Source organism: Ictidomys tridecemlineatus, chromosome 11, assembly GCF_052094955.1.
Source record: "Ictidomys tridecemlineatus isolate mIctTri1 chromosome 11, mIctTri1.hap1, whole genome shotgun sequence".
Lineage (NCBI taxonomy): Eukaryota > Metazoa > Chordata > Mammalia > Rodentia > Sciuridae > Ictidomys > Ictidomys tridecemlineatus.
The window spans coordinates 75,481,814-75,508,292 of record NC_135487.1 but is presented as its reverse complement, the minus strand read 5'-3'; the positions used below and the strand labels follow the sequence as shown (position 1 = coordinate 75,508,292).

Here is a 26,479-nt window from a genome sequence, read left to right as displayed (position 1 = left end):
GAAGTTGCTACTCTGTATGGTTAATGCAAGCTTAGCCTTCAGGTCTAAGTTTAATTATTACTTCCTCAGAGAGCTTTTCCTTGAAAACCCACAGCCAATCCCCATCTAAATTGAACTTCTGTAATTAGTTTCTCCTATAACATTAATCTTTCTCTTCATAGCACATATCAAAATTTGTAATTATATATTTATTTGTATTAGCTTAACTGATATTTCTCTGTTCAAGTGGTTACAAGAACTGTGTCTATTTTGTTCAACACCATATTCTCAGGACCTAATCCAAGACTGGAATATCTTACAATCAGCAAATAACTTTAGGAAAAAAGAAATGAGCAAATTAAGATAAAAGTCAATACAGATTAGTGAGTTTTTATAAAATGGTAAGTCATAGATATATATATCTTATCTCCATCATAGACTACTCCTATTCTAGAAATATTTTTGTGACATGAGCCTGAGATACTATCTGGCCTTTTCCCCCCCCCACAGGGTGGTGGGGGGAACACACTGGGGACTGAATTCAGGGGCACTTGATCACTGAGCCACATCTCCAGACCTATTTTGTATTTTATATGGAGACAATGTCTCACTGAGTTGCTTATTGCCTTGCTTTTGCTGAGGCTGGCTTTGAACTCAAAATCCTCCTGCCTTATGACTCCACAGCTGCTGTGATTACAGGTGTCCCAGCACTGTCCTGTCTTTTTAGGAGCCAAAAGACAGTACAGGACAGCTTTTTGATGAAAATATGGACTTGATATAATTAAAAAAAAAAAAAGTTTCTTGGAGTGATAATGAGAGAAACTTGGACATTGAGTTTCTGGCTTATATACCAGTAAAAACAGACCTAAAGGGCTAGGGGTGTGGGTCAGCAGTAGAGGCGCCTGCACTGCGAGGCCCTGGATCCAATCCTCAGCATTACATAAAAATAAATAAATAAAATAAAGGTATTGTGTCCAACCACAACTAAACAATTAACATAAAAAAGAGACCCAAAGAGATGGGAAAGGAGTATCTGTAAATTCAAGAACACTGTTCCCACAACATCTTTGTACAAATACACCTGTCTCAGAATGCCGGCAGTCTCCAGTTTGGTTTTCTTAAAACCTAGAGTAGAGGGATGTAACAGCCTATAAGAATTTATTGTGCTAACCAGATCTTCCTCTTCCCTCTCATGACACTTTTCTCCAAAATAAGTAGCTATTATTGTTTTTAAAATTGGTTCAATTAATATAACAGGTAATATAATAGTGAATGCTCTTGTCCAAATAGTACTCACCTTTTAAACGCATCTTCTTGTTTCAAAACACTTGTCTCTTTAGTACCTACAATTAAAAAAAAAATAGGTCGCTTTTTTTTGCGTGTGTATGTTGGGGATTGAACCCAAGAATGCTTTACCATTAACCTATATCTCCAGTCATTTTTATTTATTCTTTTAAATTGTGAAATAGGGTCTCATTAAATTGCCCAGGCTGGCCTCAAACTTGTGATCCCCCTGCCTCAGACTCGAGTCGCTGGGATTACAGCGCATCACACAGATCAAGTCTACACAAACGGTAGGTAGAGATTCCTGTCCAAATAACAAACTATAGTCATCTTTTCTTCTTGTCCACATATTTCATTTCCAATGCTGTGTGTAAATCAAAATGAAATAGGGAGTACAATTTGTTTTTGTGCATTACATTATCCAATTTTTCTTTGTTAAAATGTATCTCTTTAGAGATTGAATTTTCTTATGTATCACAGTTGCTTCGTTAATTAAGTGCTCCCCCAAATTCAAGAACTGAGTACTTTAAGAGAGAAACATCTTCACTTCCCAAACGTTTACTACTGGTGTAGCAGGGGAGTGAGTCCCTTACTCCCTGGAACTGGGCATGAAAGCTGTCTGAAAGGTCCAGTCGAGAGATCAAGGCCAGCCGCACTGCCTGACAATGCTGAGGCTGCCCAGGTCATTTACTTGCTCCCTGGGGTTCCCCAACACCTCCCAGCACTTCCCCTCAGCGGGAAGTGGCCACAGCGCACGCTGGGAGAAATCCTGACACGTCTGCCAAGAGGCAAGGGCATCCCGGCGGGAAGTCGAAAAGACCGCGGTGGGAAGCTCTCGGCTTTCTCAACTCCAGGGTCCACCCCACCTTCCCTGGAGCGGCCTTTCGAGAGCGTTCCGCACGCCTCTGCCTGGAGCCAGGCCAGGGACCAGCTCTCAGGAACCAAACAGGGGAAGGGACCCTTCTTCCTACCTGCAGCTTTCCGGGAGGCGCGGGGACCCCGGGCCTTCTGGCCGGCGGAGCGCGGCCGACCCCAGTCAGCCATGGGGAAGCTTCGTCAGAAGGTCAGGGGCCGCCTCCGGCGTCCCCCGCCAAGCTCCGCCTCCACACGCGTCGCACGGGCCGGGGCGGGCCCGGGGGCGGGGCCGGAGCGCGGCCTGCGGGGTCGAAAGTGGTGGCTGCTACCTAAGCGCACCGCGAGGTCCGGCGGGTAAGTGACCACACCGGGAGGTCTGGGTGGCGGGGGTGTGCCTGGCTAGCTGTGCGCGGCGAGCGGTGGGGGAAGCGGCGCGGTGAGTGACTAGGCCCCGCGAGGTGGTGGGACCAGAACGCCTAGTACAGCACGAGTCGGGAGAAATGGCTTCCTCTGGATGCCGCCTACAAGCGCGCTAGGGTGTTATCCTCCTTAGAGGACCGGCAGAGCCCACTTATTGCCGCAGACTGGGGCCGAGCCTTCTCGCCTCGAGAAACCGGTGTTCGGCGGGAGCCGGATGGTGTTCTCCTGAGGACTGCCAATTGCCTTGTCTCGGTGTGATATGGCGGTTTCACTGACTGGAGTGATTTACTTTGGGGGAGTGCAGCTCCTACAGTGAAAAGGGGTGGAGGGCGTTTGAACTTTCAGTCCCCTTTGGGTGACTTGTATTGAATTCCAGTTTTTGTCGTGGGACACTAAAAAATAAAAATTTTATTACAATTTTCATTTTAGGCCCAACTTGTGGAATTTTTTTTTTTCAGGGAAGAAATACTTTGCCTTTTAAAAGCATATTTGCCTGTCCTCTAGGGAATGCTCCAAAGGGTTCTTTCTTTCAAAACTATGCTCTTAAAAAGATGCAATAGAGTTGTTTTTTTTTTTCCAAAGCAAAATTACTTTCTTAAGTGAACATACTAACATTCACTAATAGTAAAACCTTACGTTTTCCTTATAATGTTTTCTAATAATTGAACAAAATGAAACAATATCAGTTAACTTTTTATATTAATTCATTTCAGCATCAAAACTAGAAATAATAATTAGGAATGGCTGTGGAGGAACTTCAGTCCATAATTAAAAGATGTGTAAGTAATTTTTTTCTTTTGTGTAAAATTTCTTTTAAAATATGGGAAGGATATCATTTATAATTTCTTTTGTGGTTACTCAGATTACTTATCTTCTTTAATCCTTGCTTTTTTTGGCTGGTAAATAAATAGCATGAGGACAGGACAGCAGATTGGATTATTTGTACAGATGATATCCTTAACCTCTTTAATTTTGATGCTGATCCTTTTCATAGGATTCTTTGATATGTAGTAGATTTCAAAATCACTTAGTAATTATTATAATCCTAAATTTTAAACAATTTATCTAGGATTTAAACATTTCCCTTTTTACAAAGAAAGAAAATAAGAAGTTGTCATACTGAATTTTTATTTGCATATGCTTATTTTTTTGTTTATTTTGTTTTTTCAGCAAATTCTAGAAGAGCATGACTTTAAAGAAGAAGATTTTGGTCTGTTTCAGTTAGCAGGCCAGAGATGTATAGAAGAAGGGCACACGGACCAACTAATAGCAATTATTCAAAATGAAAAGAATAAAGTAAGTACAATCTTTGTATTTACTTTTCAGATTCTACTTGAGAAGAGAATAATCACATGTTATTATTTATCCCTTTATCCATCAAACATTTAAGAATAAACTTATGTAGAAAATGGAAAAAGGGAACTAGGAATACTAATATACTTTAAGGTACTTACAGCGTGTTGGAAGAGATAAACAAAAAAACAACAACTAGCAATCAGGAGGCAGAATAAATGAAGCAAGTGCTGAAATATAAAGAACTTTAAAAGGAACAGTTTTAGGTGTTCAAAAAGTAACATTTGAATCATTAATTTACATTGAGAAATATAAATATCAAGCAAACTAGATACTCATATTTTGTGATCATCCTATTCCCCTTTGTGTCAGATGTGCATAGAAAATCAAATTGTAAGTAAAATATTCCTGATCCACAAACACGGTCATTTCCCATGGTAGAGAATGATTTCTCAAACTATTAACAGTTAGGGCTGGGGTTGTGGCTCAGTGGTAGAGGGCTTCATGTGTTTTAAATCTTTGTGATTTTTTTTTTTCCCAATTGCATTCTCAGAAGATAACCTTTGAGAGTACTTAACTTAGCTGCTAACAATAAAATCAGTAACAACTAATATTTAAGCTTGCTATTTTCCAGATGCTATCTATATACTTGACATCTATTAATTTATTAAGCTTCTTCATAAATCCCCAAAGATAGGTACTACTATTAAATTCATTTTTTATATGTGTAGACTTGGGAGGCTAAGGTAGGAGGATCACTTGAGTGCGAAATTTAAGGTCAACCTGGGCAACATAGTGAGACCCTCATCTTAAAAAAATATTTATTTTATAAATAAGAAACAATTAACTGAAAGATCAAATGACATGCCTCAAAGTAACTCAGCTTTTTTGTGACATTAGGATTCATATCTATTCTGGTTTTGGAGCTCTTAACCACTCTGCTTTACCTCTGGTTAACATTATATAGTACTTATGAGAAAATTTTAGGTAGAATAGAAGGGATTGAGTGATTATGGGAGTGAGGGAGATTGAGGCAGCAAGGATGACACATTTCTAGCTTCTGAAAGGACAATTCAGTGTATGATATCCTGAACAGAAAAAGGCAACTTAAGTAAAGGAGAAAGTTTCCTGAAGGAAATGAGTTGACTTTTGGAAATTTTAAGATGTAGCAGGCAATTGGAAAGTAAGGTTTTGAGCTCAGTAAAGAAACAGATTTAGTTATTGTTTTGTTTAAAGATTAGGTAATTGAGGGGAGGGGAAGTATTTGCCTTAGACCACGGAAAAGTGGCAGAAGAAAAGAGGCCCAAGGAGCCCATCTTGAGGAACTTAAGGAACTGAGGAAGAGGCCTGCTAAAGATGTGAGGATCAACATTCCATCAGTGAGGCAGAGGGAGAAGGGAATTTGTAACTGTCAATACATGCCTGAGTGATTGGGTGTTTTTTTTTGTTTTTTTCTCCTTTCCCTGCTTCCTCACTCCCTTTGGTTCCTTTTCTCTATTCATCTCCCTTTTATTTTCATGAGATTCCCACCCCTCAGTGGTTTATTTTTTAATGTACTTCTGAATGGTTAATGGGATAGATTCAAGCATAGTGAAGCTTAGTCTTAATAGTTTGAGAATCACAGAGATTCAGATTTTGACAAGATAATGTTTAAAACTGACTACAACTTAATATTTTTGCAAGATGACACTATAAGGGATTCCTCAAGATTTATTATTAGCTGTAATCTTAGAGACTTAGAAGGCTGAGGCAGGAGGATCCCAAGTTTGAGGCCATCCTAAGCAACTTGGCAAGACTCTGTTGTAAAATAAAAAGAACTAGAGATGTGTAGCTCAGTGGTAAAGTGTCCCCTGGGCTCAATGCCCAGTACAAAAAAGAAAAAGATTTACTATTAATCTGTGTTAAATATTAAAAAAAAAAAAAACAGATAAATATAAATAGCGAAGTGGTCTTAAGAAACTATAGTTTAGAATTTTACCATTATTGACATTTTGAACAGGATTGTTCTCTATTTTGAGGGATTCTCTTGTGTATTGCAAAATGTTTGGCACAACCCTAGGCTGCCTGTGAGATACCAGTAGCTTCCCTACCCACCTCCTTCAGTAATGACAATCAAAAAGTGTCTGCAAATCTTGTCAAATGTCCCCTGGGAGGTATGGTGCAAAATTGCCCACAGTGGAGAACTAGCAGTATAGGAGGAAATGCATAAGCTTGGGTCCTGTAGAATTGTCTGATATTGGGTCTGTCATTAATGTCTAAACTTTGGCATTCTCATTTAAATTAGGAGTCACAGTCTTATTCCGTATGATTGTTAGTACTAAATTAAACAAAGAGTAGTATAGTTAACCACAGTCAGGATTTAGTCCAATTCCTTATAATTATTTACCATCTTTCCTTAACCCTAACTAAAGCCATGAGACATTATTTAGTGACTGGGTTATCCTGTAGCTAATAGAATATTTATAAAATATTTTAAGAAAATTTTTCAAACCTGGTATACAAAATATTATTCAAAGCTGTCATTTCTCTTGTAGTTGATGATTATTCAGAGGATCTCTTATAGAGAGTAAGTACACCTTTGTAAAGGGAAAAAAGTGCTTTGGAAAAGTAGAATCTTACAGGAACTAATTAGGTTTTTAAAAATAAGTATGGGTTTATTTAATAAGTAATGGAAAAATATTGAGTAATTTTGAAAAAATTTAGTTATTGATTTGCAACAAATTCCTGATTAGTAAAATGCTAAATATTAAAAGTGAAGCCACACAAAAAATGAGAGAAAACAAAATATCAAATCTCTGGAGGAGAGGCTAGGGTTGTAGTTCAGTGGTAGAGTGCTTGTCTAGTACATGTGAGGCACTGGGTTCTATCCTCAGCACCACATAAAAAATAAATAAAACAAAGGTATTGTGTCCATCTATAACTAAAAAATTAAAAAAAAAAAACCTTTGGAGGAAGGATTCTTTTACACTTATAAGTAACAGACATTCAAAGAGATCAACTAAACTATGTCATTAAGTTAGAAAAAAAAAGTATGATTGTTTTATTCTTTGTTAAAATTCCTAACATTTCATTAAATATAAAGAAAGGTGAAATATACATTTTAAAAAATTTTAAATGAATGCTTATTAATCTCTAGGGGTGAATCCATTTTAGGCTAAAAGCAGTAAAAAAGGGACAAAAACAAACAAAATTATTATACTTGGCTACATAAAAATAAAGACAATGTTGTCTGCTATGATTGCGTGTGCCTGAAGTCCTACTTGTTTGAGAGGCTGAGGCTGAAGGATTGCTTGAGGCTAGGAGTTCAAGACTATAGCAAGGGTAGCATAGCAAGTCCATGTCTCAAAAGTAAAACCTAACAATTTTCTGCCATAAATATAACTATCTTAATATTAACATATAGAGAACACATGAAAGTTGATATAACAAACTCTAAAATGTATAGTTGATAAATGAGCAAAGATGTGAATAGATAGTATTTCTCTTTTGCAAAATTTGTGTTCACATACCCTAACATACTCTGTTGATAGTTCTCCAAGACTTGTTAAGCCTTATACCTTTACACATTGCTATTTCAGAGCCTTGAATGTTTTTTCCACCTATCTGTGCCTGACAGACATATTTTTCCTAAAAGGCTTAGCTTTTGGAAGGCCTATCCTGTCTTTCCTACTTTGAGATGAATATTCTCTTTCTATTCTTCATACTCTACCTGTATTATATTGTAAAATGGATGGGGTCAGAAGGAGGTATTGTATGTGCTATTTCCTCTTCTTCATATATGCCGTTGTCCGGCTGGGCGAAATAACTGGGAGATGACAAGCAACTTGAAGGTTGAAGCGGGAACTACTTTATTGCGAGTGAACTCAGCAGGAATTCAAAATAACGGGTACCCTAGAAAGCAGGCACCACCTCTCTGCCGGACTGCAGAGGTACATATACCCAACTAATTACACACAGCTTAACTTAATTAACATAAACTAGATACAGCAGTCAGTCATTAAGGAATCCTTATCATCTTAATGGCTTGCTGGCATTGGCTCAGAAACCACTCCTCCTAGCCTATCTGCCAGGCACCATCTTAACTTGGTTGTGGCCCTCATCATCTCCCCCTTTTGTTTAATATAAACAACAAGTATGTGGATTAGGGACTGTGCCTGTCTTAGGTTGTCCAATTCTACATATGGTCCTTACCTGTCATCGGATCAGTTGACCTCAAGGCGTCAGCCTCCTGTCTTAGGCTGGTACCATTGCAATTGGATCTTCCCCATCATTGACTACTGGCCCAGCATTATTAGGCATACTTGTGGATAACCTGCTACAAGCAGAAGGGGAAGATACAAAACGCCAATTTATGGCTCCTTTTGGAAAAATTTTACCACCAATGACACCATCAGCAAAGATACCCTGATACTAATTACAATTTGTTGTATCAGTTCGTAATGCATGTAAATGATACATAGTCCAGGTAAGTTCTGTAAGCAGCTTAAAGCAGAGGAATCCATTAATATGTCTATTTCTTCTTGAAGTAAATATTAATGCATCAGTTTGTACAGTTTGTGTGACAGCCATTGCAGAAGCTGTAGTAGCTGCAGCAGAAACAGCAACAGTTGTGATGATGGTAGCTGTAATTCTGAAGTCCCATTTGGTTTTTCAGTAATACTGGAAATTCTTCTACCTTTGTCTTCACTGGCACTGGGATGAAGATAGGAATTCTGGCAGTGATGACTAAAAAAAAAAATTGTATAACATTCCAGCAGGCACTAAGAATTATTCTGAACAGAATTAGATATAATGAAAAAGAAAGGTGAAAGTAAACAAACAGATCTGTTAATCTCCTATTTTTGTTACCTAATTTAAATTAAACTGTTTAAATCACGTGAATTAGAAAAAGATATTTGGATCCATTTTTTCATGAGCACTCCTCATATAATATATATGGACATACGCACATACAGACATACAACACATAACACAAGTATGCACACACAACACAACAGTAAAGGCCTTATAGTTTTTCACAGGAAAAATCTCCATTGCAATATTTAAAAACTCCACAGTTAATCCAAAAATAGAACTGATCAGAAAAACATTAGCCTAGGTCTGTATGAGCTCAAAAAATGAAATAGAACTCCATGACATGGGAGAGGACATAATAAAATAGATATTGAAAAAAGCATCCTAGTTACCATCTAGGTTTGACTCTTCTTTTGATAGCTCATCCTTTTTTTTTTTTTAATTAGTTGATCCTGCAATCTCATCCTCCTTGTAATTTGCATATGGGTTTGATGGTATTTCCACAAGTAAGTCTCAAGGCCCTTATGATGCTCATCACTCATTAGCCTCCAGGTGTGGGAGAACCATTGTTGAAGATGTAAGGATAGCTAAACTGGAGTTCTAGATATCAGCTGTTATGGACTTTGAGCCAAATCATCTTCTTTTTGGTCTGTAGAAATCGCTTTAGTTAGTCTCTCTGGAATCCAAATCGGCTGCTGTTTTCCCTGTGGAAACACACAAACAGATCCCCAACTCCTGACAATCACTGGGTCAGGACCTTTCCATTGTCCTGTTAGAATATCCTTCCATAGTACCTTAGGCTTATGTACATTTTTTGGACACATGTGCCTTTCCACAGCACTAAGCCCTGATGAATCCAAATTTAAAAAGTTTAATGTGAAAAGGATTATGTTAAGTTTATCTTTGGGGGATATATACCCCTTCCCAATTCCGTCTTTCTGTTTTAATAAATACATTTTAATAGTTTGGTGAGCTCTTTCAACTATGCCTTGTCCCTGTGGATTATACGGGATTCCTGTTATGTGAGTAATGCCAAATGATGAGCAAAATTGCTTGAAAGAAGTAGAGGTATATCCAGGGCCATTATCTGTTTTTAACTGTTTTGGAATGCCCACAGTGGCAAAATTTTGTAAACAATGAGCTATAATATCTTTAGTTTTTTCTCCAGTATGAAGGAAGCCCATCAAAAATCCGGAAGAAGTATCAACTGTAACATGTAAATATTTTAATTTTCCAAATTGTGGCAAATGTGTGACGCCCATCTGCCAAATATGAGTCCTCTAAGATTGATTCCAAGATTAACTTGTGGTAAAAAGGTCACACAATTTTGACATTGTTTTATTATTTGTCTTGCTTGTTCCTTGGTTATTTTAAAACGTTTTTGTAAAGTTTTAGCATTGACATGGAAGGATTTATGAAAATTTGTAGCTTCTTCTAATGTCGAAAAATATGTATGTCATGTGTAGTTTTATCTGCTAAATCATTGCCCAAACTAAGGGCTCCAGGCAATCCTGTATGTGCCCTGATATGTCCTATAAAGAATGGATCTTTTCTATCCCAAATTAAACTTTGTATAGTGGAAAACAAAGAGAAAATAGTAGAGGGGGGAAATCCTACCAGCATCTTCAAGGGATATAATAGCATTAACTATATATTGACTATTGGAAAATAAATACAGAATCTTTATACATCACAAAAGCTTGTAATACTGCATTAAGCTCTACCTTTTGAGCTGATTGGGTACTAAAAATGTAAAAGCTTGATCAGGGGTAACTACTGCTGCTGTACCGTTACTTGACCCATCAGTAAATATATTTGGAGCATTCATGATAGGTGTTTTTCTTGTCATTTTTGGAAAAACTACAGGATGCGAGGACCAAAAGATAACAAAGGACTAGATGGTAAGTGATTATCAAATAAACAATTAGAATTGCACACGATTATTGCCCAAGTATTTAACTCATTAGCTAACTCATCAATTTGATCCGTAGTATATGGGGTGATAATTTTATTAGGAGAAATTCCAAATACTCCCTTTGCTGCTTTTATTCCTTTGAGTATTAATTGTCCTACAGCCTCAGGATACCTAGTAAGAATAGTGTTAGGAGAATAAGATAAATGTATCCATAATAATGACCTTCTTGCCAAAATACTCCTGTAGGAATATTTTTTGTTGGGAGTACAATAAATAATAAAGGCAAACTTATATCAGTTCTATGCAAATACATATTTTCCAATGAGTTTTAATGTCTTTCTTGCTTCAGGCATTAACATGCGGGGTGAATTTGGATCTGATGGACCTTTTAGAATATCAAATAAAGGTCCCAATTCTCCCGTTGGTATGCCTAGATAAGGCCTTATCCAATTTATGTCTCCCAACAACTTTTGAAAGTCATTAAGTTTTTTAAGTTGGTCTACTCGTGTTTGAATTTTTGGTGGGTGGACCATGGTTGAGGATAATAGAACTCCTAAATAATTTATTGGATAATTTAATTGTACTTTTAACTATTGCTATCTCTAGATTATAATTTTTTAGTAAATTTGTAAGTATGGCATAACATTCTAGCAATATGTTTTTATCTTTGTGTGCTAATAATACATTGTCCATATAGTGAAATATTTGTAGTTCAGGATTTTGATTTCTAAGTGGCTGGATTGCTTTGTTAACATAAATTTGACACATAGTTGGGCTGTTAGCCATCCCTTGAGGGAGTACTTTCCATTCATATCTCTGATCAGGACCTTCATGATTCAGTGCAGGGACAGTTAATGCAAAACGTGGACTATCCTCAGGATGAATTGGAATTGAAAAAAAAACAATCTTTAATATCTATAAGTAAAACATACCAGGTTTTTGGCAAAGCAGACAATTGGGGAATTCCCGATTGAGCAGGTCCCATGATAACCATCTCGTTATTAATAGCTCTTAAGTCTTGCAATAATCTCCATTTGCCAGATTTCTTTTTTGATGACAAAAATGGGATTATTATGGGGAGATATAGAAGGTTGTATATGTCCTTCCGCTAATTGTTGTTTGACCAGGTCATGGGCTGCTTGTATCTTTTCTTTAGTCAGGGGCCACTGAGAAACCCATACTGGCCTTTCTGATTTCCAAGTAATTTTTATTTTCTCAGTGACCCCTTCTGAAAACCCAATCCATGTCTGTTTTTTGATCTATTTGAATTGGTGCCACTATACCTTGTTCTTGTTCTCCTAATCCTTTACCTTTCTTAAAACCTTGTCTAGCCATAATAGTGGGCACATTTGAATTGTTGTTGTTTGTTAATATTAACCCTAATTGACCTAGAACATCTCGTCCCCATAAATTTATAGGAAGATGATCTAGAACATATGGCTGTATAGTTCCTTCACATCCTTCAGGATCTTTCCAATCTAATACCATCGCACTTCTATGGGGATTTGTCACTATTCCTAGGCCTCGAAGCGTTTGAGTGGCTTGTTGTAATGGCCACTGTTTTGGCCATTCTTGGTGGGAGATAATGCTAAGGTCTGCACCTGTATCCAGTAGCCCATTAAATTCATGTCCTTGAATATTTAGTTTTAGCATGGGCCGAGAATCTAAATTTAAAGAAAGCATAGCCCAATCTATACCTGTAGAGCCTAATCCCCTGGAACCTCTTTCTACTGAACGACTGGAAAATTTTTGAAGCAGGCTGAGTATTATCAACAATGGTGCGATTCTGTGTCCTCATGAAATTACTGATATACCCCTAGGAGAACTGGCTATACTTTTTATTTCACCTTCGTAATCAGGGTCAATTACCCCAGGACTTATCAGAAGTCTTTGTAGAGTAGAGGAACTGCGTCCCAACAACAAGACTACTGTTCCTTGGGGAAGAGGTCCTTTTACCCCTGTGGGAATGATTTGAACTACCATCTCTGGAGTTAGTACTGCTCTGGCAGAGGCACAGATGTCCAACTCTGCACTCTCTCTGGTTTGTCTAATAAGGGATCTAATGGATAATGTGTCCTGGGCACTACCCTGATGGTATTGTTGGGTTTCTCCAATGTCCCGTATATTTGTGGTCGTGGCCCCTGGAGCATTGGATCCCCCTGTTCGTTTTTTGGCATTGAAGTCCAATGTTTTCTTCCATGATATCGTGGGTAAACACCTGGTCCTTGTTCGTTTCTTTCTTTCTTTTTTTTTTTTTTTTTAGAGAATTTTTTTAATATTTATTTTTTAGTTCTCGGCGGACACAACATCTTTTTTTTATGTGGTGCTGAGGATCGAACCCGGGCCGCATGCATGCCAGGCGAGAGCGCTACCACTTGAGCCACATCCCCTGCCCCCTTGTTCGTTTCTTGACAATGGAGCAGTAGTCCGAGAATGGCACTCAGAAGCACAGTGTCTCCCTCGTTGGCATCATGGGCAAATATCCGGTATTCTACCTCTTTGATACCTGGTTTTGTTAAAACCTTCTCCTATGGGGTAACTCCTTCTAAAATGTCCTGTTTGTCCACAATTGTAGCATGGTTTTGGCCTGGCTCCTAATGCCTGTTGTACTGCAGCTGCCACGATTTGCCCCTATTCATTAATGTCTCTACATAGTTTAATATATGTGTTTACATCTGTATTTCTCCATGGTCTAATGGCCTCCTTGCACCATTTATTTGCTTGTTCATAGGCTAGCTGTTTCACTAATGACATTGCTTGTTCTGCATCCCCAAAAACTTTGGTAGCTGTTTGCAAAAGTCTGTCTACAAATTCCGCATAAGGCTCATTTGTCCCCTGTATTACTTTGGATAGTTGACCTTGCAAGTCTCCATGCCCTTGTAAAGTTTTCCATGCCTTAACCGCAGCTGAAGCGATTTGTGAATAAATGGCAGGATCGTATTGAATTTGTTGTTACTGGCCCTTATAAGGTCCCTCTCCTAATAGCATCTCTAAATTTCTCTGAGGATAACCAACTGCTTCATTCCGCCTAGCCGTTTCCATACAAAATTCTTGATTGGCAGTCTTCCACAGTAAAAACTGTCCTCCATTTAGCATAGCTCTACACATACTGGCTCAATCTGCTGGCGTCAAGTTCAAGTTGGTAATAGATTCGACCATACTTACAGTGAAAGGTGCTTGAGGACCACAGGTTGTTACAGCCTCTTTCAGCTGCTTCACTGTTTTGAAATCTTAAGAATGGTGAATTCGCTGCCCTCCTTCCTCCTGAAATATAAAGGGCATGCTAATCTTTGAGGTCCCATCTCAGGATCCCGTCTATTAATTATGGGGGTTGGGGGCCACCCAGCATATTTTGTTTCCATAGGTGGAGCTGTTGGTTGAATACTTACACCCTCTGGTGATAGAAAGGGGTTAGTAGCAACCTCCTGTTATAACTTCTCCCCTAATAGCCCTTTCTCCTCTAAACTTTTTTCCCTTGTCTGACTAACTAAGATGTCTTCTTCTAGACTAAGCAAACAGGATTGTACCAACGTCCATAATGGTAATGTGCCAACTGACAGAGTTCTGGGCTTTCCTTTTCTATCCTTTTTAAATCTTCTCCATGATGGTTCCATTGTGATGTATTTAACAACCCCTCTTTAATGAACCAGGGTCAATACCTTTCTATCATCTTAATGTATGCCCTGACTGTTCTTGATTTTACTGAGGTGCCTCCTTCCTCTAGTAATTTACTTAACGCCCTTTTGGTTTGGTTCTTAATAATTTTTAATTCCATTTTTTCGTGACAAAGATACCCCTCACTAAGTTAATGCAAAATAAAACTGAGACCAAATGAAACAAAAATAGAACAAAAATTCATTATATCAGCCTTTCTGTCCTCCTGAAATGTCCATCTCCCTGTCTGTTCCTTAGACACAAATAGTTTTTCCTCAGATGTGAGCGGTTTTTCTTCTGTCCCACCCATCCTCTCGCACTGTCCTCAGGGGTGAGCAGTTTACCTTATCACTTATCCTTAGGCGTTCCCTGTACGGGCCACCATATGCCGTTGTGGTGAAATAACTGGGAGATGACAAGCAACTTGAAAGTTGGAGCGGGAACTATTTTATTGCGAGTGAACTCAGCGGGAACTGAGCAGGAACTCAAAGTAGCAGGTACCCTAGGTAGCAGGCAACCCCTCTCTGCCAGACTGCAGAAGTACATATACCCAACCTAATTACCCACAGCTTAACTTAATTAACGTAAACTAGATACAGCAGTCAGTCATTAAGGAATCCTTATCATCTTAATGGCTCCTGGCATTGGCTCAGAAACCACTCCTCCTAGCCTACTGCCAGGCGCCATCTTAACTTGGTTGTGGCCCTCATCACAGATATATTGTTTTGTTTTTGTTTTAGTTGATTTTTTTTAATGTGGTGTCAAGGATAGAATCCAGTGCCTCACACATGCTAGGCAAGGCACTCTACCACTGAGCCACAACCCCATCCCTTGTTGTTTTTAAAGAATCACCCTAGAATGTGAACTGTGGTGATATGGATCTTATTTGATCGATTTCTTGATTTGTTTTTGGCACCCAGAATATTATGTATTATATACTTGGTAAATATTGATGAGTTGCAGTACAAAGCAGGCTAGAGAATTGAAGGATATTGTTTGTAATTTTGAAAATCAGTGACTAATAATGAATGCCAGTCACTAATGGTAAAGCATTCTGAAATGTCTTTGCAAAAAGAAGCAGAGAAAATTAATGAAGTCACAGCCTTTCATTTTATATAAATTACAATGATTATATTCAGGGATTCTCCAAGGAACTTTTAAAGGTTCACAAGCATTGACTATTTCTTTGACTCAGGAGAGCAAAAATTCTCTGTGGAAGTTAGGTACTTGCTCTTCTTAAGCATTAATTAAATAGAGGAACTATATAAATCCTGAGAAAAACCAAGTTCCCTGATAGTAAGTAAAGACCCTTTTGCCTTATCTCAGTGAAAAGCTTAACAATTATTTTTAAATGTTGACATCCAACCCTAGGAAGTAGTCTGCCTCACTTGTCTCGTTTTTCCTATTTCAAAGTAAATTCTAAGCTAAGCCAAGTTAGAAAAGCATACTATGAGAATCCTGTAGATGGCAGTGTTTGCTTTACTCTGAAAATTTTTTTTTTTTTAGGTCATCATTAAGACTATGGGCTGGAATCTTGTTGGTCCTGTTGTTCGGTGCCTTTTATGGAATGATAAAGATGATAAAAGAAAAGATTATTTCCTGATGCTTGATTTATTGGTAAAGGTATGTTAATAACCAGGTTCTCTTTGTCAAAACACACAGCAGTATTATTATTATTTTTAATGTCTAATTCTTATTTGATAAAAAAATTTTTAGTTCATCAAGATATATAAGAAGAAAATTCTAGAGAGAAGCCCAGTCTTTTTGTTGTTGTTTGCTCTTTTTAGATTACATGACAATAGGGTATAATTCACATATTATACATGCATGGAGGAGGAGAAGCCCAAACTTAATTGGATGGGCAGTTCCATTTCCTAGGAAGTTGTATTTTAATAAGTACCCTTATTATATAGATGTATTTTACAGAAATAATGCAAGACAGCATTGATTTTTTTTTTTTTTTTGCAATATTGAAACAAAATCAAACATCAGTGCTCTTTTCTCTGTGGAAATTCCTTTCATATCCTCTTTTTTGTTGTTGTTGTTGATGGACCTTTATTTTATTCATTTATTTATATGTGATGATGAAAATCAAACCCAGTGCCTCACATATGCTAGGCAAGTGCTCTACCACTGAGCCACCATCCCAGCCCTCATATCCTCTTAAAATATGAAAAACCTAGACTGTAAGTGATCACAATAGAAGTATGAATAGGAAGTAGAACACAGATCAGTTGTGACTCACAGTTTTTAGAGACCATTGGTAAAAGGCTAGTTGAGTTATAAGTCAATGTACAACTTTTTAAAAAAATATTTATTTCCTAGGTATAGATGGATACAACACAATGCCTTTATTTTTATGTGGTGCTAAGGATTGAACCTAGGTCCTACCCGCGCTAGGCGAGCACTCTACCACTGAGCCACAATCCCAGCTCTCAGTGTACAACTTTTAAGAAAGAATAAATTCTGAGTTAAAAAAGACATTATAAGAAGATACTTGGAGATCAGTGCAGGTATATACAAATATGTATTTGGAAAAAGAAGACTATGAGAGTTTTTTAAAAATACAAGACAAATAGGCTGGGGATATAGCTCAGTGGTAGGAGTGCTTGCCTAGCATGTGTGAGGCCTTGGGTTTGATTCATAACACTGCAAAAACATAAACAACACCCCCCACTAAAACAAAACAAAACAAAAAAACGAAGCAAGCAAGGTGATAAAATATGGCCATTCAGAAAGCAATGCAAAATTTTATCTGTCCAGGAAGTAAAAAGGAAACTCTAAGGTAGTCTAAATACCCAGCAACATGGAATAGGAAGCTCAAGCTTCCTATGTGGGAAGCTCAAGCAATCTAAAGCAGCATACGGAAGCTCAAAGGAAACCTGAGCTCTGGTGATTCACTACTTTTCTAATTGTATGAAGCATTTTACTGTTAAGCAAAAATAATTGTGTTTTCTCAGTATATGCTTTCTTTAAAATAGTAATCATGTGGCTTTAAATGCAACTTGTATTAAACAGGTTCAATTGTGAATATTTTTATAGTTATGTAATCCAAAGGAATTATTGTTGGGTTTGCTTGAACTGATTGAAGAGCCCTCTGGAAAACAGATATCCCAAATTATTCTTCTTTTACTTCAACCTTTACAAACAGGTAATTATCATTTTGTTATCAAAGTAGTTCTTGTTTTATTTGTGTAAGTACCTTGATGTTTGCCCTTAAATGTCAATGCTACACCAAAGTAAGATTTATGACAAATTATTGAGTGTTCTGCTTACACTAATAAAAGCAAATGCCAATTTGAATCTTGCTGTTGTGTTGTTACCCAGTAAACACTTTGTTGAAGGTCATACTATTTGTTCATGTGCTATATTACAACCTGTAACTTTCTGGTTAATCTTCTTACCTGTGGTTTATATCTAGAATTTTCCTTTGAAGCAAATTTAAAGGGTTACTCTGATGTCTGCAGTACTCAGTCTGACAGTATTGTGGTAGTTTTGTATCTTGGTTAAGAATCGTATCAAGCAGGCTGTTCAGCCTCTATTTTAGAAGGTTGGAATTAAGAATAGCAAAGGTATGACTGAAGAGTGAAACTAGGAGGCATATGGAATGATAAGACTCCATAGCTAAGTGGAATAGTAGAATTGATAAGTAATGGATCTTAGCAACCAAGACAGTATTTATCCATAAGAAGAGGTTATTTTTCATTTTAGGAAATATGTATATCTCAGAGTCTGATAGAGTGACCTAGCATCAGAAATTAGAGTAAATTCAATTTAAAAATGAATGTTCCTGAATTTTATACTACTTAAAACACTCAATCTTCTTGGGAAAAAAAATACTAGCTCCCATTTGTACACTACTGTATAGCTTACCACTCATGGAAAGAATGTGTTTCTGTTTTAAGTATGTAACCTGTTACAAACACACCTAAACAATATTTCATGGCATCAGTTTTAAGATGCTTCATTAATTTCTGTATCACCAAGAAAAAAAAAAGCACTCCCAATTAAGCTTAGGATATTTCATCTTGATGTCAGAGTTGTTAAAATGTGAGGAAAGAAAGTATTTATAATTGTACATATTGAATTTCTTGACCTTTGTTTGGCATACTTGATGAGGCTATCTCAAGTAACAACCTGGTCTCTATTGTAGTGATTCAGAAACTTCGAAACAATAAGGCATATTCAGTTGGGTTAGCATTGTCTACCCTTTGGAGTCAATTATCTCTTCTTCCTGTTCCATACTCAAAAGAACAAATACAAACAGATGACTATGGCCTTTGTCAATGTTGCAAGGCCTTAATAGAGTTCACTAAACCTTTTGTGGAAGAAGTTATTAATGACAAAGAAAACAAGGAAAATGAAAAATTAAAGGATGAATTACTGAAATTGTAAGTATATATTTAAAAAACAGCTCACAATAAATTTACTTTAAGTTATTTTATATTTGTCATGCAACTATAAATCTAGTTTTAGATTTGAATTTTAAAAGACTAAACTGTTATATCTTAAGCTGATATAACATGACATTTAATGAGTCATTCATATTTTTTTAAAAAATATAGGCATTGTGGTGCATGTCTATAATCTCAGTGGTTCAAGAGGAGGGGGCAGGAGGATTGCAAGTTCAAAGATAACCTGAACAATTTACCAAGGCCCTATACAATTTAGTGAGACCCTATCTCAAAAAATAAAAAGTACTATGGACATAGCTCAGTGGTTAAGTATCCCTGGGTTCAATTTACCAGTACCAAAAAATAAAATAAATAAATAAAACCAAGTCTATTCATTTAATTTATTTCATATTCTTTTATGTGCTGCTTTTATTCATCGTAGTATAGTGAATAATGAAAGTGGAGAAGTAGATACTTATAACTCAAAGAATCTACACTGTGAGGAAATTGTGTTTTTATTGTCCCTGTGAAAACAGCAGAAGGACCAGCAGACAGTTAAATGTTCAGCTCTCCATGAAAACAACAAAGTATTCACACAATAGTATTTACTCGGGGTTACTATGGACTAAACATGCAGTGTTCAATGTGGCTATCAAAATACTTGACATATAGTTGGTCCAAGTGCTCTAAGTATAACATATCCTGTGGACTTCAAAGATTTGATATTCTCCTTTTTTTTTTTTTTTTTAGTTGTCAATGGGTCTTTATTTTATTTATATATGGTACTTGGGATCGAACATAGTGCCTTACACATGCTAGGCTTGTGCTCTACTACTGAGCCACAACTCCAGCCCCAGATTTGATATTCTTTAAAAACATAGTATAATACTTCAGTGATTTTTTTATATTGATATGTGTTGAAATATTTTAGACATATTGGGTTAAATTATTAAAATTAATTTCTCCTATTATTTTTCATGTGACTACTAAGAAATCTTAAAAATGGAGCTTGCATTATATTTATAGGACAGCACTAAACTGGATTATTTAATTACATAGACTAATAACATTTTTTTTTGATCTTGGAGAATTTAGCTAGTGTTAGCTTTCTATTTTTGTCGGATTAGGACATTAAAAAAAATTTTTTTAACCACTTATGAAACCCATTACTTTATGAAAGAAAAGATTTTAGGGAAATAAGAAAGGCTTAATCACAGAATAAAATTTGATTTTCTAAGTAAAAGAAATATAACTTTATGAAAACATGAACTAATGAATAAAACATCTTGGACTAGCACCGGTTAGTTCTCAAACATTCAGAATCCACTGGAACAGTCTATACATAGAAATGAATTTCATATGTTGGGTCTAGCAAGGTATTTTTCATGTTCTCTCAATTACTAATAAGATAATTCATCAGCCATTTTATAAGCATTGAATTATTGGTGCTTAGTCCATTTGTGCTGTTGTAATAGAATATCTGAGACTGGGTAATTTATGGTTAATAGAAATACATTGACTCTGAGTTCTACAGGCTGGGAAATTGAAGATCAAGGCACCAGCATCTGGTGAAGGCCTTAAGGTGTCTTCTCAGAAGGGTGGAGAGACACAGGAGGGCTGAATTTACCCTTTTATAACAACACTAATTCCTCCTGTAAGTGTGGAGCCCTGGACTAATCACCTATCAAAGATCCTATTTCTTAATAATGTTGGAATGGCAATTACATTTCAACATGAGATTTGGAGGGGATAAGCATTCAGACCATAGCAGTGCTTATTTTACTTTTCATATAAAACTAACTTAAATATGAAGAATTGGCATTTTATATTAGGCAAGTGTTGATTTCTTAATTAACCTATTTCTCATGCCTTAGTTGTTTCAAAAGCTTGAAATGCCCTTTGCTGACAGCACAATTCCTTGAACAATCTGAAGAAGCTGGAAGTGATCCTTTTAGATGTTTCGCATCTGAGATAATAGTAAGTACAGCTAATTTAATCTACAAAATGTGCTATAAACTTAAATGTTATCCTTTTATGTTCTCATATACTATATGTGTGTATGTAAACTGATTATCTTTTTAAATATATTTTTTAGTTGTAGACGGACACAATAAATACCTTAATTTTATGTTTGTTTGTTTATTTATTTTTATGTGGTGCTGAGGATCAAATCCAGTACCTCATACATCCCAGGTGACCGAGCCACAACCCTAGCCCTTGATAATTTATTAATAAAGAAATACCTGGTTTTGTAGAATATAGGTAAGTAAAAAAGATGAAAAATAGAACAGTAATAATTTCACTACAGAAAGACAAATACTATTAACACCTTCCAGAATTTTTCTGCCTATATATTCATAAATGTATTCTTATATAAGAAAATGTACATACATATTGTTACTGTCTAGAGGTGATGGATTCGTTGTCTCCATTCAGTGAAGAATTGAAGAACAGGACACAGAGATAGCAAGCAAGAAGTAGTTTTATTGCAAAAGCAACAGAAATACAGAGATAGACTTCTCTGAAGAGACAGGGACCCAGAGCTGGGACTCTGGGGGGGAGTTTTGGCCTGTTCTTTTTAAGGTCTCTGAAATTTCCTCCTTTCCTTGTCTCCTCCCCCACCCACAGTCTTCTCACTATTAGTGATTGGTGCCCCCTCTGTCCACGTGTTTATCTCTTGGGTCCCCCCTCTTAGGAGCACAAATGTGAAAGTATCTGTCTGATTGGGTCCCCTGCTTGTGTCCAAAACCACTTTTGTCAAGCAGGAAGTTGACCTCATCAGAAGACCATCTCCATGCTCCCTGCTCTGGACATCCTCACTCAATATCTTGTCCTGGCTGCCTGTGTCCTTGTACATCTCCCTCAATATATACATTTCTTAAAGACTATCATATTTGCCAGGCTTGGTAGCATATGCCTGTAATTCTTTCTTAGCCAAGGCAAGAGATGGACATCATTTCCCTAGTACACGTATGAAGACATGAATGGTTGACTCTAGTTTGTGTACAATCAGAGAAATGAAAAATTGTGTTCCATTTGTGTATTATGAATTGAAATGCATTCTGCTGTCATGATAACAAATTAGAACAGATAATTAATTAATTTTTTTTAAAAAAAAGAGGTCTAGGGATAGGCCCTGGGTTCAATCCCTAGCACCACACACAAAAAAAGAAAGAAAGAAAGAAAGAAAGAAAAGCCAAGGCAAGAGGATTGCAAGTTCAAGGCCAGCCTCAGCATCTTAGTGAGACTGTCTCAAAATAAAAAGGGCTGTGGTGGCTCAATGGGTTTAATTCCCAGAGCTACATAGCCTAAGCATATTTATACACACACACACATACACACATTTTTGTGATCTATTTTTTCTCTTAATATTATTTTCCCATTGGCTTTAGTATTATATGATGTGGATTTGATATAATATATTTATTTAATCTGAATCATGAAGTCACATTTAAATTATTTTCAGTTTTTCACTAATATGAACAATTCCAATTTTTTTTTAACAGTTTAGTCTGTGATAAGTATTCTTATAACTAAATCTTTGCATACTTGAAATTCTTAGAAATGGTTTTCTGTGTTCCTCAAATTCCTCATTTTTAAAGGTCATGAAAAATGTTATCAGAGTAGCTCCAGAAATAAGTTTTATTGTAAAACAATTTGGCTTCATGTGTCCAACAGTATTTTAAGCTGTGCAAAGATTCTGTATCAGAGAAATGATTTGAAATATAGAAAAATGTGTACTTAAATCTAATAGTCATGAATTTCAAGAGAACCATCATTGGCTCTGTGGCTTTTTTCAGTCATGTTTGGTTGTGCAGGTGTAGCATTGGAGGAAAGTTAGATTTAATTAGATTGGGGTTTTGAGAACTAGTGAGTTCTACAAAGCAAGAGAAGGGCAAGGGGTTGAGCAAAGTGATCACTTTAATTACAATGGAATTTAACTCCTGGGTAAGAGGGAAGTTAGGACATAAATTGAGCACAGTGAATGCAGTATTAGTTGAAGGTAGTGATGTGGTTGACAAATTGTTGGAATTACTAATTGGAGTAAATTAAAAAGTAAAAGTTAAAGTAAAAAAAAGGAAAAAAGTTAAAGAACAGGATACTTGAATTAGTATTATTTTTAAAAAATATTTTTTAGGGGCTGGGGTTGTGCCTGAAGTGGTAGAGTGCTCGCCTAACACGTGTGAGGCACTGGGTTCGATCCTCAGCACCACATAAAAATAAAATAAAGATATTGTATCTGCCTAAAACTAAAAAATATTTTTAAGAAAATATTTTTTACTTGTAGACAGACACAATACTTTTATTTATTTTTATGTGGTGTTGAGGATCGAACCCAATGCCTCACATGGGCCACGCAAGTGGTCGTTCACCACTGAGCCATAAGCCCAGCCCTAAAATTAGTATTATTAAGGAAAAGTTGTAGTTACTAATAACAATGTTTGGCTATAAAAGTGGGTTTTCTGAAGGAGAGGTTAGAGCCAGTTGTGGTGGTGCACACCTATAGTTCCAACGACTAGGGAGGCTGAGGTAGGAGGATCTCAAGTTCAGGGCCAACCTCAGCAACTTAGTGAGACCCTGTTTTAAAATAAAAAAGGCTGGGATGTATCTTAATAGTAAAGTACCTCTGGGTTCAATTTCTAGTACCAAAAATAAAAAAGAATGATTTTGGCTAATTTATATTGTTACATTGTGTGCATGTGTAAATATATAACAACAAATCCCATTATCATGTACAACTATTATATACCAATAAAAAATATGGAAAATAAAATAAGGAGAGGGTAGAGGCCAAGATTACTGGGCTAGACAAAAATAAAATATCAAAGATTCACCTTAGAACATCTTTGATTATAAGAGAATAGAAATTCAGTGGAGTAGAAAAGGGAATGAAGAGAAAGGAGGGAGATGAGAAAAAGAAAGAGTGGAGGGCTGGGGTTGTGGCTCAGCAGGAGAGTGCTCACCTTGCACATGGGAGACCCTGGGTTTGATCCTCAGCACCACATAAAAAATAAAATAAGGGGGCTGGGATTGTGGCTCAGAGGTAGAGCGCTTGCCTAGCATGGGCGGGACCCGGGTTCAATTCTCAGCACCACATAAAAATAAAGGCATTGTGTTGTGTTCATCTACACCTAAAAAATAAATATTAAAAAAGTAAAATAAGTGAAATAAAGGTATTATGTTCAACTACAACTAAAAAATAAATATTAAAAAAAGGAAAGACATAACTTTCCTATGTACATATATGAATAAACCACAGTGAATCTTATCATCGTATACATCCATAAGAAATTAATTTAAAAAATACAGCTATGGGAACTATGGGTAAATGGCAAAAAGATCAATAGAAGGAAGGAACAAGGAGGTGGGGGAAGAGAAAAGGAGAGGACTGGGATCTGAATTAGAACAACATATATTCCATGCTTTTATAATTGTATCAAAATGGATTCTACTGTCATGTATAACTAAAAAGAACACCCCAAAAAAGTGGTATTGAAAAGCCAGTCAAAGAAGTGACCTTGAGGTCTAATGACTACAATAAGGAGCCGGAGAGGTAAAGTCACAAGAAAGGAGTTTTAAAGCTGAGGGATTTTAGAGAGGGTGGAAAAGAATGGTCTAGAGGCAACAAGGAGAGCAGGTATACTTTCATGCCTAGTTGTACAGTGGGTATGGATTAAAAAAAAAATAGCAACCATTTAAGGGAGTTGTAGAGAAAACAGTTTCAGCAAAGAACCAGATTTGGAAAATAGGTAGGAAGACCATTTAGAGAATAATTGATTTTGCCAGTAATTGTAAGATCCAGAAGCCATGATTTAAGGGTTTCTGAAATTTGAGCAGAATTGAGAAAAGGAATCAGAGGAGGAGGGGATCCCAGAAAATTATGGACACTACATTCTGAGGATGAGAAATAACTTTGTGACTCATGTAACTAGGGTACATAGTTTAATATGGTTAATGATGATGCTCAAGATAGTAGTGAAGAAGTTGTGAGTGATGAATGATTTTTCTAGGAGCATATGAAATCTGGGGCCTTTTCATTTTTGCCATGCTGCACTACAGTATAATGTTCTGGATATAGTGTAAGTACCACCATATATGGTAGGTATATTCTATTTTGAGAAGTTGGCTGTGAAAGTTAGAAACTGTTAAAGGGTATTAAACCTGGGAATAATACAAAGAAATTCTTTGGGATTCATCATTTTAATAGAAGATAAATTTAACTGGGATAAGATGGAAGTAGAAAGCCTCGTCAGGTATTCATTGGGAATTGAGAGACATGATAAGAGCCTAAGTGTGTATAATGGTAAAGAAGAAGAGGAGCAGGCAGATTTGAGAACTTTGAGATCATATTTGCAGAATTTGATCATTGATAGTGTGTGGAACAGTAAAAGGGGTGTCATGAGTGAAGTTTTTTGTAGGGTTACAGAACATATGAGGGTGCCAATAACTGAGATAGAGAATACAGAGCAAGAACATGTGTCTTGTGATTTAAAACTATAGAAATTCAAAATGTTTAGAAAACTAGAATTAGAACATTATATCCTCATGTACCGATCTCTGAGCTTTAGCAATTTGACATTTTGCCAATTTTATTTCATCTATCCTCCCTGTTTTCATGCTGTAGTATTTTATAGCAAGTCCTAGACATATGACACCTGACAAGATTTATACATATGTATGTGTATACACACACACACACACATATTGGTAGTAGGGATTGAATCTGGGGCACTTTACCACTGAGCTACATCCCCAGTCCCGTTTAGTTTTTACTTTGAAACTGAGTCTTGCTAAATTGCTGAGGCTGGCCTTAAACTTGTGATCCTCTTGCTTCACCCTCCCAAGTTGCTGGAATTACAAGTGTTTACCACTGCATCCAGGAAACATTAATTTCTTAATATATAAATGCTTCTTGACTTACTGTGGGGTTTTACAACAATAAACCCATCAAAAGTTGAAAATATATTAAGTTGAAAATGTATTTAGTACACCTGACCTACTGAACATATAGCTTAGCAACATAGTATACTACAGAGTATCATTTGTTTGCTTTCATAATTATATGACTGATCAGGAGCTGTGGCTCCCTGTCACTGCCCAACATTGCAGGAGAATATGATACAGCATATCACCAGCCTAGGAAAAGGTCAAAATTCAATGTTTGATTTCTATTCAGTGTGTGCCACTTTCACAACACCATAAAGTTAAAAATTTTCAAGTTGGGGATCGTCAATGTGTCTAATACCCAAAAAAAGGTTTTTAAGGAGAAGTGTTTTAATAAAGGTGGGTGAGATCACCTCCCCCCACAAAAAAAAAAATATTATATATATAGTTCAGCCTAAGAAAAGGGCTTGAAACTACACCCTAAAGACTATTACCACTTCGGAGGAACCCACCAAAGAGATCAAAAGGAAAATTGATAGAAATATCACAGAAACTGGGGTAGTGGGGTTTCAGGAAGAACAAAGTAATCAATACTATTAAATGTAGCAGAGAAATCCTATAGGAGTTGGAAAGCATCCATTGGATTAGAAAGTAAGATTGCATTGATAATCTTAGCAAGAACAGTTTTTCAAGTATAGTGCTAAAGACAAAAATCAGAGTGGAATGAGTAAAAGAATAAAAAAAATAAGAAAAAGGAGATGTACTATTTAAAAAGAGTCTGAATGAATAAGGAAGGGAAGAGGCATTAGCTAGAAAACTTGGGCCAATGGAAGCAAAGTGACAAGAGGTGGGAAGGTTTGAGCATGTTTATAGACAAATAAGGTACAAATCATCAGAGGAGAAAAGAGAGGTGTTTATTGGGATAACTGAAAAGACATGGCCCAAGAGCAGGCATCTGGGCACAGGATCAAGGAATAAGAGGATGCTTGAAGAGGAGGAGATAAAA

At 36.6% G+C, this 26,479-nt stretch overlaps 2 protein-coding genes across 10 annotated transcripts in view; one reads left to right on the top strand and one right to left on the bottom strand.

Moving 5' to 3' along the window:
- Positions 1-2,365, bottom strand: part of Rpap2 (RNA polymerase II associated protein 2) — a 95,183-nt gene extending 92,818 nt beyond the window's left edge. For all 7 annotated transcript variants that reach the window (XR_013427907.1, XR_013427908.1, XM_078026729.1 and 4 more), the window contains exons 1-2: positions 2,235-2,365; positions 1,277-1,322 (exon numbers count right to left, since the gene is read on the bottom strand). Coding sequence is in view for 5 of the 7 variants with exons in the window: in XM_078026729.1 (XP_077882855.1) it covers positions 1,277-1,322; positions 2,235-2,307 (119 nt within the window). In the remaining 2 variants the exon portion in view is untranslated. The remainder of the gene's footprint in view (positions 1-1,276; positions 1,323-2,234) is intronic.
- Glmn (glomulin, FKBP associated protein) overlaps positions 2,341-26,479 on the top strand; it is a 49,143-nt gene continuing 25,004 nt past the window's right edge. Inside the window, exons 1-7 of one of the 3 annotated variants that reach the window (XM_078026731.1) lie at positions 2,341-2,472; positions 3,252-3,317; positions 3,709-3,834; positions 15,701-15,817; positions 17,237-17,345; positions 18,348-18,585; positions 20,463-20,565. In XM_078026731.1, coding sequence (XP_077882857.1) covers positions 3,279-3,317; positions 3,709-3,834; positions 15,701-15,817; positions 17,237-17,345; positions 18,348-18,585; positions 20,463-20,565 — 732 coding nt within the window. In that variant the 5' untranslated portion in view covers positions 2,341-2,472; positions 3,252-3,278. Of the gene's footprint in view, positions 2,473-3,251; positions 3,318-3,708; positions 3,835-10,491; positions 10,527-15,700; positions 15,818-17,236; positions 17,346-18,347; positions 18,586-20,462; positions 20,566-26,479 lie in introns of all 3 variants that reach the window. The other 2 variants (XM_005327731.5, XM_021728016.3) reach the window with 2 other exon arrangements.